Raw genomic sequence first — 12,677 nt, forward strand, 5'->3', positions numbered from 1 at the left:
TTTTATTACTCAGATGTTATAGACCCTATCAAAAATTGTCACAGAAACCTTGCTCTTGAGAGATGAATCGGTGAAGATGGATAACAACACGAGGCTTGTTCAAGTTACTCCTTAAATCCTCCTTGGTGTAAATAGAGGCCAAAAAACCAACCAACCAACCCATCAAACTATGTAGTTGAAGATTTTGATATAACTAATATTTTAATAGCACTTCGCAATTTGCAACATTCTAATAAGTTAATTATTTCACTTGGTTTTCTGCACAAGAACTCTGTGGATTGACATTATCCCTTTTTATATAGATGAGAAGACTTGTCTCAGGTAAGTTAAACAACTTGCCAAGGTTTCGCAGCTAGTAAGTTGTTTAGTTAGGACTCTTAAACCATGTGAACTTCTTTTTTTTTTTTTTTTTTTAAAAGAAACTTTACTGTGTTTGATACTCATTTTAAAATGTTTTGTTCTATACTTGCTTATGAGAAAACACTTCTAGTAATTAGGAAGCTAATGCTGCGTGCTTTCTTTTTTTGGGAAAATGGTGGCCTACATTATTTGTATCAGTTTTCCCTCTAAAAATTGACTAAAAATAATGATGAAAAACAATTTCTAAAAATCATCAAAGAGATAATAAAATAGTAAAGAATTAACAACTAAAGGGAGAAAGGAAGGCATAGGAGATGATCTAATTTTGAAGGCATTTCTAATTCTGGCAAATGTGAATCTTGTTTTCAATGGACTCTCAGATCTACCCAATGGGAGACTATAATTGGAATTCTTCGAAAAGTAAGCTAGCTTCCAAAGGGCTACACCTTCAAGGTTATGGAGAAGCAGAAATAATTCATCTGAAGTAGATTTGCAGCTTGAGCTTATGTGCTTTGGCTCATCTAGGGAACCTCTTATCAGGAACTTGGTTTAAAGTTTTCTCAGTGAAAACCCTTCTCTGAGGAAGGCGTTTTCATTTTGGCTATAGTATTTCTATAAATTCAAGGTCAATGAGCAGCACAAAGTTAAAGATAACCATGCACTAAAGGAAACAAAGTATACAGAAACAAACACACAAAGATTTTGGATATTGGCATTATCTGTCTATAAAAAAAATATGCTATGTTTTTAAAAATAAAAGACATTCTTTAAAACATCTACAGGGAACAGGATATTTAAAAAAGTAGAGAGAACCAATAGAACAAATAAAAATTAATAGCTAAGATAAAAAACTCAGTAGAAATGTTAACATTAGATTAAACATAGTTAAAGTTATAGGTTATTGAATTACATGATAGAATAGAAAAAATTTCTAGAGGAAAATAAGCTGAAGAACCCAGATAAAAAGTTAAAAAGACAAGGAGGATAGCATGGAAATATCTAATGAATTATTTAGAGTTGCAGTAGGAGAGGAAAGGGAAATTTGGAAAAAGAATATATAAAGAGATAATAGCTGATAACTTGCTGGAAATGAAAAAGAGACATCACCAACTTAAGAAGCTTAACAAAACCCAAGCAACATAAATAAAAAGAAATCCAGACCTAGATACATTCAGAACTCAAAAGACAAAAGGAAGATTTTAAAAGAAACCAGAGTAAAAAAAGACCAATTGCATTCAAAGGAGTAGCAGCTTGTCATTTGATTTCTCAACAAAACAAGGAAAACTACTAGACAGTGGAATAATACCTTTAGTGCACTGAGAAAATAAGTGCCAATATAGAATTTGATATCTGTCAAGAAAAGGGTAAATAAACCAAAGGTGAGAGAGTGTTCCAAGAGTAGACCTTCACTAAAAGAAATTCTAATGCATGTACTTCAGCTAGATAGAAAATGATGCTAGAAGGAAGGTGTACAATTTAAGAAGACATAAAAAGTAATAAAGTAGTAAGTATGTGGATTAGTTGATTATGTCAAACAATAATGACATCTGTGGTATTAAAAATGATATAATAAAATACATGACGAAATTATATGTAAATCGAAAGAGGTTTGAATGGAATTAAAAATGTTCTGTAAGCCTTGGATTGTCCAAGAGGAGATAGTGATTAACTATACACTTTTATAAGTTTGTATGTTGTAATTTCTGTGTAGTCTTTAAAATAATGGAAACAAGATGTTTAATTTCATAACTAGGAGAGGAAAAAACTAGAATGTTGGGAAATACTTTGAAAAGAAGACAAGAAAAAAAAGTACAGAACAGGTGGGACAAATGGAAAGCACAAAATAAAATGATGTATTTTACTGAAATTTACCGGTAATTACAATAAATATAATAATATTGACAAACTAGATATATAAAAACTAAAAATTTTTACACATATCTAAAATATAGACTTTGAGAGATTAAAAGTATAAGGATGAAAAAAGACACAGCCTGCAAATACTAACCAATAAAAGCTGGTGTGGTTAATTAACATCACACAAAGTAGACTTAAGGCAAAAAGAATTGCCATATGTAATGAGAATAACGTTATAACAATAAAAGGCTCAATTCACCAGGAAGACATTACAATTTAAAATTTATAATGCACCTAAAAACATGGTCTTTAAAATATACAAAGCAAAAATTCACAGGATTACAAGAAGTAGTAGAAAGATGCACAACTATAGTGGGAGATTTCTCTCAGGAACTGATAGAATAACATACAATACAAAAAACTAAGGATTTAAAAGATTTAACTAACATGATTAACAGATTTAACACAATGAACACATACAGAACACTGTACCTGACAACTGCAGAAATTACTTCCTTTTCAAGCTCATAAAGAATGCATTAAAAATTTTATCATATACTGAGCCATAAAGAAGTAAAAAAAAATCCAAAAGCTGGAAATCATGAAGATTATGTTCTCTGACCACAGTGTAATTAAGTTAAAAATTGGTAACAAAACAAAAACCGAAAACAAACCAGGAAATTTGCAATGTTTAAGAAGAAACACATTTATTTATAAATTAATATAATAAACACATTTATAAATAACTCATGGGTCATATAAGAAATCATAATGGAATTTAGAAAACACTATGAGCTAAACAATAATGAAAATGCTGCATAGCATACTTTGGGGACAGTTAAAGCAGTCCATAGAGGGAAATTTATAGCCTTAAGTAAGTAGATCAGAAAGGAAGACCACCTGAAGATCAATGGATGAATCATCAATTTCAAAAAGTTAGAAAAACAATTACAAAATAAACCAAAACAAAGTAGAAGGAAATAAATAAATATAAGAGCAGAAATTAATGAACTAGAAAACAAGCACATAATAAAGAGGATCAACAAAGCCAAAAGATAGTTCTTTGAAATGACTAATAAAATTCACAAACTTCTGGTAAGACTGAATGCATGCCTGAGAGAGAGGTGGGCGTGAGAGGTCGAGAGAAGGAAAGTAAAGGTACAAATAACCTATGGCAGGAATGAAAAGGAGTCATTACTACAGTTCTTGCACACATTAATATGATACCAAGAAGATTTTATAAACAACTTTATGTCAATGCATTTAAAAAGTTAGATAAAATGAACAATTTCCTAGAAAAATGTAACAACCAAAACTGATTCAGGGAGAAAAAGTAAACTTCAATAGTAACATACCACTAAAGAATCGTATCAGTAGTCAAAATCTCCTTACAAGAAAATCCCAGGCACAGGATGCTCTACTAGCAAGATCTATCAAACATTCAATATAGAAATATGTTTCAATACGACACAAACTCTTTTAGAAAATAGGAAGAGTGGCATTTGTGCAACTTATTATCAGCAGCTAATATACATTTGATACCTAAACTGGACTACAATAGTACAAAAAGGAAAACTGCCAGACAGTCTCATTCATGAAAATGGTGCAAAAGTCTGAAACCAAATATTTTGCTAGTCAAATTCAGTCATATATAGAAAGGATAAGTTGCCTTTATACCAGAGATATAAAGTTGGGTAACTTTAGAAATACAATTGATACAATTTACCGCTATTAATGAAATAACATAGAAAAATCATATTCTTGTCCCAAAGATACAGAAAGTCATTTGATAGCAGTCACTATCAATTTATAATAATAGTATTAAAATCTCTTAAACTAGAATAAAAAGAAATGTTCTTAATCTGATAATGAATGTTTATAAAAACCTACCACAAACATTATTTGTGATGGTCAAATATCAGAAAGCATCTCTTTTGAGATCAGGAATAAACAATGCCTGCTATCACTTTTCATCACTGTTGTACTGAAAGTCCTAGCAAATATAATAAGGCAAGGAAAAAAAATAAATGGTATAAGAATTGGAAAGGAAGAAATAAAGCTATCAGGTGACATGATTGTGTAGATATAAAACCCTGAAAGAATCTATTCTTAAATTAGTAGAATTAGCCTTGGCTGGTGTGACTCTCAGTTGGTTGGGCACTGAAAGGCTGAAGGTTCGATTCCTGGTTAGGGCATATGCTGGGGTTTTGGGCTCAATCAGGGGTAGGGGGAGTGCAAGAGGCAGCTGATTGATGTTTTGCTCTCACATCAGTGTTTCTCTCTCTCCCTCCCCCTTCTCTTTCTCTGAAAATCAATTTTTAAAATTAAAAAAAAAAATTAGAATTAATAAGAGTTTAGGAATTTTGCTTGTTATCAATCAATACACAAAATAAGTTATAGTTCTAGATAACAGTAGTAGCTCATTAGACATGAAATTAAAAATATCACACCAAGTGTCAAGGATTATGTCTATCAAAAGATAAATAGGTGAGTATGGCCACCATGGAGAAAATTTTAGCACTTTATTGAAAGTCATTGAAGAAGACATAAATGATTGGAGAGTCCTACCACACTCATAAGATGGAAGATATGAAGGTGTTCATTCTTTATGAATTGATGCATAGATTTAACGTAATAGCAGTTAAAACTTAAAACCTCTGTGAAATTTGACAAGCAAAGATAGTGAAGACACAAAAGTGAGAGAACTTGTTAAACCAGACATTAAGACTTCTTAGTAAGACCTAAATGGTGTAGCCCTGGTGTGTGTGAGGATAGTAAGTAAACAAATGGACAAAACCTAGAGCCTCAAAGCAGATTCATGCATCTGTGGACAGGTGACTTAGGGTAGAGAGAGTATGTCAGGGCAGTGGAGAAAAGGTGGATTTTTTTTTTAATAAACAGTGCTGGGAAAATTGGGTATTCATACTGAAAAAAAAGTATTTGGAACATTGTTACACAAAAATAAATTCTAGATAGCATTTAAATGTGAAAGAAAAAAACCAAAAATATTGAGCTACACTGGCCTGGTGTAGCTCAGTGGTTGAGCGTCAACCTAGGATCCAGGTGATCAGGGTTCGATTCCTGGTCAGGGCACATGCCTGGGTTGTGGGCTCTCATCAATGACTCTCTCATCATTGATGTTTCTATCTCTCTCTCTCCCTCTCCTTTCCTCTCTCTGAAATCAATAAAGATATAATTTTTAAAAATATTGAGGAGAATATCTTCATGACTTTGGCTGGAGGGACTGTAAAAAGCACTAATCATAAAGGAAAAAGATTGATGCTTTTGACTGTATTAAAATGAAGAACTTATGTTAATCAGAAGATACAATAAAAAGAAAGGAAAGGTAAGCTATAGAGGAAAAAACCTATACAACTGACTAAAAACCCATTAGTAATCAGAATACATAAAGAACTATAATAAAAAAAATAAACAATCCAATTTAAAAATTGTGAAAAGACTTAATAGGCAATTTATGATAGAGGCAATCTAATTAGTCAATAAGCCCGTAAAAACATGTAATTAGGGATATGCAAATGAAAACCACCGATAAAACACCATTACACACCCACCAGATTGGCAAAAATTAAAGAGTCTGACAATACCAAGATTTGACAAAGATAGAAAGCAGTGGAAATTGTCATACATGTTGGTGGGTATTTAATTTGGAATAGCCCTTTGGAAAATAGTTTGACTTTGTCTAATAAAACAGAAGCTAAGCATATCCCATGACCCTATGTACAAGCCTTAGGGACACCTGTGCACATGTGTACCAGGACATGTGTATAAGAATGTGTTTAAGAAAAAAAATTCCACTGAGTAAATTTGAAGACCTAATTGACTTTATTATCTGATTTATGAATCGGGGAGCATCTCATTTAGCAAGTAGAAAGGCACTCTGAGGAGTTGAAAAAAAGGAAGGTTTTTATAGGCAGAAAGAGGGTGGAGCAGTGGAGCTTTTGCAAAAGAAAAGAAAAGATTGTTTCAGGCCAGGTCATCTTTTTTGAGGGGAAAGGGAATGGCAGGGGTCTTATGCAAATTATCTCTCTAACTAGTGCTAATTAGGAATTTTCAGATTAACTGAAATTTCACATTCCTAGGAGAGGTTAGATACGGCAATTGGGTCTTGGTTTGCTCTCGTGGGGGTAAATGACTCCATTTGGGGCCTGTTATTTCTTTTTTAGCAATTCTCCCCTTTTGATCAAACTCTCAGCCTGAGAGATGTGCTGCCCTCAGCTGCCACTCTCCAGTTCTTGCAACTTTTGTTGCTCCTTTGTGGGGTACTCCTAGGTGCTGACATTGTGCCCCATCTTGGAACTCTCACAGGCCATGGCCCCAGGCTCACAGCTTTCAAGATTGTCACCTTCTCTTTCGTCCCAGGTACTCCAGTTCTAGGGAGATATTTGCTTATTAGTTAGCAGTTGTGAACATGCATTTAAACTTCCCCAGTTGCCCAGCCGGGCGTGGCTCAGCGGTTGAGTGTTGACCTAGGATCCAGGCCATCGGGGTTCGATTCCCGGTCAGGGCACATGCCCGGGTTGCGGGTTCGATCAATGACTCTGTCATCATTTATGTTTCTGTCTCTCTCTCCCTCTCCTTTCCTCTCTCTGAAATCAATAAAGATATATTTAAAAAAAAAAAAAAGACTTCCCCAGTAGTGTTGAACCAGGTACAGCAGGTGGTGTTGACCACAGCAGGCATCTCCTTGCTCAGCCAAAAGATAATCGAAGGTAATTCTATTATCAAGAATAACTTTGGCCAGAGAATCTGAGGATAAGGGGGCAGCTATTGCAGATTCTGCAATATTTTCAAGAGCTAAGGAGAATTTCCTTATTACACTTATTCCTCATTTGTACTTATTCCTACCCAGGGAAGTAGGGGCCTCACGAAGGTCCTTTTAAAATTTAAATAATGAAAGCCTCCTGGCAAGTCCTTTCTAACTCAACAATGTAAATTCAGGGTTGACCAATGAGGCATCCAAGTTCACTTGTGAAGCTAGGGTTACAGTTAGATAATCTAAGAGGCATTAACCGACTGTGTGCCAGCTATATGGAGAATGACAACCACCACAGACAAAGATAAATCCTATTGGGCACAAACCATTCCAATAAGATGCCACTGTGAATAGACCCATTTTTCAGGAATTGCTGCATTTACCTGTTCAAGCCAGGGGTCACTCTGGGTTTTAATGCATATGGGAAATAATTTCCTAGCCTGAAACAAAGAGTCATCCTAAATGCTTTGTAAAGACAGGTGCTGCTGTTGAGAACTCTTAGTGAATGGGGAAGAATCTGAGCTAGATAATTATGCATAGATTGGAATCTCGGATGACAATTCCAGCAATCTGAAAGGTTACCCCTCTTAGCAATGGCCTGGGAGACACGTGATGGTGTGATCTTTTCAGGCCAATACTGGAGTAAAGGAAAGGACAAGAAGGAGACAGTGTTTCAAGTTTATTGAAGAGTAAGTCTTGATCCTTGGTCTTGGGCAGAAACATTCCACATTGATGTCAGTGACTTCCCTTCCTCATCAATTTGATTTGGAGGTCTCCAGTGTCTGTACAGGACCAGATGCCAGGGAGAGCATGATGTATATTCACAACTTAATATCTTCTAGTTTAGAAGCAGTGTCAGTGGTCAGGAGTACTTGGTAAGGTCCCTTCCAATGGGGCTCGTAGACTCCGTCTTCCTCTGATGATGCTTCCAGGATACGAGTACCAGGCTCTAGACTGTAATGAACAGGATCCTTTGAATCGGGATCTGGGAAGGCTTCTTTAACCTGTTGATGACAGACTTTAGCATAAGACATTAAAGACTTACAGTAGCTGGTCATACTAACATGGACGACCGGGGATCAGCAGAAGGTTGTATACCATAGCCCCGACTGTTCATTTCATTTACAGGCATTGTTTACCCATCTTAATGCTCTACTTTTGGAGCGAACTGTCCCAATGTTACAAGAACATCAGGATGGCAAAAGTCTGGCAATGAAGTGTCGTTTTCGGCAGGTGAACTTTGAACTACCAGAGCCACGTTGCTGGCCCTACAGATTTGCAAGACAGAGAGAGTTGTTTCCAGTTCCCCAAGACCTGGATTGCAGCCTGCATAATATCAATGGAATGACACACCCATCCACCTATTGTGGAATGTTTCTTTCCTAGGTTTAGCATAGGGGAGAAGGCGTGAAAAAAATCCTATTAGGCTCCGAATGTCAGCTTCTGATTTGAACAAATTTCTGTTCAAAGGTTATTAATTTCTTTCAAGTATCTTGTCAGGTTTTAGCCAGGACAAGGCAGTAAATATTTCTGGCAGCACTACACAGCTCCATTCATTTTAATTTTAGTTTCTTCTTGGCTGTTTAAGTGAATAACAGCAGTTTTCTAGAAAATCTCTCAAGAGTCCCATCAATTTGGGGAGGGGCCCTCCTTTGAAGGTGGGTATGAAGGCCTCAGAGAATTTGCATAAGATCTTGAGGACAATCTCTTCTCCAGTGTCCTAGTTCATTACAATTATGACATCGATTTCTGGGCCAGTGTTTTGTTAGTGGTCACTGAGGAGGGTGGAATGAGGAAGCCTAAGGTATTGTTTTAGATACTTCTTGTATTTTTAATTTTTAATCATTAGTCTTTTGCAATGAATCTTTCAATGAAGGTATTTTGGAGTCTGAAGGCTTTTGTAAGCTTCTGCATACCAATTAAAGTAGGCATCCCATTTCTTTTTGTTCAACTGGCATCCTTTGCTCTCAAGGGCATTTCTTAAATAACAATTTTGCTTAATTGGAACTATAATTCTCTATAATGACCATTGTTAATACTTTGCCATTTTGTTAACTATCTGCAGTTTCTGGGACTATAATTGTTAAACAGGTGTGCCAGAAGGTGGCATACTCAAATTTTTAGATATAAAGGATCCCATTTCTCTTAACCTTTATCTGCACAAAACAAGACAAACCTGTGCACCTAAATATATCAGCAGTAACCAAGAGATATTACTGCATCCTGGCCAAGAAAAGGCCCTGTGGGCACCACTGACAATTCCCGTGGACTGGGGAAAGAATTGAACCAGCAAACCCCAGGAACAGGACAGCGGACTGATTCCTAACAAATGGAAAACTGCAGCTGGCACCACACCAACAGTTCCCAACATGAAATCTGGGAACAGAATTAAGGTCCAGAGTTTTCCACTATATAACCAGTAACCGAGGAGATGTTACTGTGTCCTGGGAATTGTAGTCTGAAAGGCTAGGGGCTTGGTTCTGGGGAGAGCCGCCCACCAGCTCAAGCTGGATCTTCCCTGTACGGGAAAGCCACTTAGATTGGGAGCTTAAATGCAAAGAGAGGGGAGATGGGTGGAGGGGGACAAGGGGGGGATGGGGGCCATCTGTAATACTCTTAACAATAAAATAAATTTTAAAAAACCACACACAGGAAAACTGAGAGGAACTTACAGATAGCCCCAGAAATGGTGAGAAAGACAGTGAACTCAAAAGGGTTCCTGGGTACCACTCCTATGTTTCTCGTCCCTGGAGCCGCTGGAAGTCTCCTTTGATCTCATCTCTGCCCCCAAATCTGTAATAAACCAAAATTCAACCAAGTAAATTTGAAGATATAGTTGGCTTTATTAGGTGACTCATGAATCAGGCAGCTTAACATCTAGCAAGTAAAAGGGCGATACCAGGAGTTGTATAAAATAGGTTTTTTTATAGACAAAAAGAGGGTGGGGCAAGTGAGTTATTTGCAAAACAAACAAACAAAAGGATTATTTCCGACAAGGTTATCTTTTTTAAGGGGGGAGGGTAAAGAGAATGGCAGGGGTATTATTATGCAAATTACCTTACTAGTGCTAATAGAAACTGTTTAAAGTTCACATTTCTGGGAGAGGTTGCAATTACGTTTTGGTTTGCTATCATGGGGGCAAATGACTCCATTTTTATAGCTCCCATTTATTGGCCTATTATTTCTTTTTAAACAAATGTTAACAGTATTCTTCGTAACAACCTTTACTTGGGAAAAATTCAATTGCCCATCAAGAATAAGTGGATTCTCAAAATCATGCTGAATGAAAGATACTAGTTGCAAAAGTATATATACTGTATGATTTCATTTATGTAAAATTCTTGAAAATCAATCTATTATCTATAAATTAATCTATAATGACAAAAAGCAGACCTGTAGTTGTCTGAGGGCCAAGGATGGAGAGAGGAAGGGCAAGAAGAACATTTTGGAGTTGAAGCTGAATCTTGGTTTTGGCAGCAGCTCTTTGGGCATATAAGTAGCATGAATTAAAAACTTAAATATAAGCCTGGCCGGCGTGGCTCAGTTGGTTGGGCATTGTCCCGTGGTTCGATTCCTGGTCAAATCACATGCCTGGGTTTTGGGCTTGATCCCTGGTAGGGGGCATGCAGGAGGAAGCCTATTGATGTTCCTATCTCGCTCTCCCTCTCCCTTCCTCTCTCTCTAAAATCAATAAAAACAGTAAAATATTTTAAAAAACTTGAATGTAAGACTTAAAATCATAAAACTCCTAGAAGAAATCACAGATGGTGACTTTCTTGATGTAGGTCTTGGCAATAATTTTTTGGATTTGACACCAAAAGCAAAGGCAGTAAAAGCAAATAAATAAATAAATAAATAAGTAAATAAACAAGACAACATCAAATAAAGAAACTACAAAGCAAATGAACCATCAATAAAATGAAAAGGCAACCTACTGAATGGGAGAAAGCGTTTGCATGTCATATATCTGATAAAGTGCTAATGTCCAAAATACATAAAGAATTCATATAACTCAACAGCAAAAAATAATATGATTAAAAATGGGCAGAAGATATTAATAAATTTTTCCAAAAAAGGCATATAGACAGCCAGTAAGTATATAAGAAGATGTTCAACATTAATCATGAGGGAGATGCAAATGAAAACCTCACACCAGTTAGAAAGGCTATTACAAAAAAGACAAGAAATAACAAGTGTTGGTGAGCATGTGGAGAAAAGGGAACCCTTGTGCACTTTTGATGGAAATGTAATTTGGTACAGTGACTATGAAAAACAGTACTGCCTGACCGGGTGAGGCTCAGCGGTTTAGCATCGACACAGGATCCAGGAGATTGTGGCTCAATTCCTGGTCGGGGCACATGCCCGGATTGTGGGGCACTCGGGAGGCAGCCAATCAATGACAACTCTCTCATCATTGATGTTTCAACTCTCTCTCTCCCTCTCCCTTCCTCTCCCAGAAATCAATAGAGAGATATTAAACAAACAAACAAACAAACAAACAGTACTGAGGCTCCTCAAAAAATTAAAAATAGAACTATCATATGATCCAACAATTCCACTTCTGAGTATTTACCCAGAGAAAGCTAGAACATTAACTTGAAAACATATATGTATCCTCATGTTTACTGCAGCATTATTTATAATAGCCAAGATATGGAAGCAACTTAAGTGTCCACTGATGGATGAATGGATAAAGAAAATGTGATATATATATATATATATAATGGAATATTATTCAACTACAAAAAAGAATGAAATCCTACCATTTGCGAAACCTGGATGGACTTTGAGGGGATAACGCTAAGTGAAACAAATCAGACAAAGACAAATTCTGCAAGATCTCACTTACATGTAGAAACTAAAACAAACCAACAAACCAAGATCATAGATACAGAGAACAGATTGGTGGTTGCCAGAGGATGGGGTGGAGTAGGGTGGGGGGCACAGGTGGGTGAAGGGAGTTAAAAAGTACAACTTGTAGTTTATCAATAAATGTTATGGGGATATAATGTAAAGCATGGTGACTATAGTTAATAATAATGTATTGCATATTTGAAAATTGCTAAGAGAGTGGATCTTCAAAGTTCTTATCACAAGAAAAAAAATTGCACAACTGTGTGGTAATGGGTGTTAAGTAGACTTATTGTGATATTTTGCAATGCATACAAATATCAAATCATTATGTTATACACCTGAAACTAATATAATGTTGTATGCTAAATTATACCTCAATAAAAATATTTAAAAATTAAAATGAAGATCCTACAGGCACATGCACAATTTGTAAAAATCTCACAAACATAATATTGAGACAAATTAGTCATAAACCAAAAACCATGTAGTATGAATCAATATAAATTTCAGAAACTGAGGCAAATAAAACTATATTGTTTAGGATGTATATATAGAATGTAAAACAATAAATCAAACAAAAAAGGTTTATCACGAAGATAGGATAAAGATTACCCCTGGGGGGATGGTAGGCTTGTGACCTCATTTCATGCGTTCTCCATCCCTTTTGATTATATATATTAAGTAGGACCCCTGATGGTGGCCCATCTCCTTGCCTCTAGGAAAACCATGTTCTATGAGCTACCTCTAAGGATCTCTGCAGGTTGCTGCCCCCTCTCCCCCCTTACCCCCTCCCCTGCTGCTGTTCCAAAATTACTATAATATAATAATTATA

The 12,677-nt window shown here is 36.0% G+C and overlaps 1 protein-coding gene across 9 annotated transcripts in view; it reads right to left on the reverse strand.

Annotated features, from left to right (window-relative positions):
* Nucleotides 1-7,655: 7,655 nt before the first annotated feature.
* The window catches only part of CD86 (CD86 molecule), a 71,495-nt gene continuing 66,473 nt past the window's right edge, over nucleotides 7,656-12,677 (reverse strand). For 5 of the 9 annotated variants that reach the window (XM_081138490.1, XM_081138484.1, XM_081138491.1 and 2 more), the window contains 2 exons: nucleotides 9,664-9,784; nucleotides 7,656-7,995 (listed from right to left, as the gene is read on the reverse strand). In XM_081138490.1, coding sequence (XP_080994616.1) covers nucleotides 9,699-9,784 — 86 coding nt within the window. In that variant the 3' untranslated portion in view covers nucleotides 7,656-7,995; nucleotides 9,664-9,698. Of the gene's footprint in view, nucleotides 8,010-9,663; nucleotides 9,785-12,677 lie in introns of all 9 variants that reach the window. The other 4 variants (XM_081138485.1, XM_081138488.1, XM_081138486.1 and 1 more) reach the window with 3 other exon arrangements.

Source organism: Miniopterus schreibersii, assembly GCF_964146895.1.
Source record: "Miniopterus schreibersii genome assembly, chromosome: 5".
Taxonomy (NCBI): domain Eukaryota; kingdom Metazoa; phylum Chordata; class Mammalia; order Chiroptera; family Miniopteridae; genus Miniopterus; species Miniopterus schreibersii.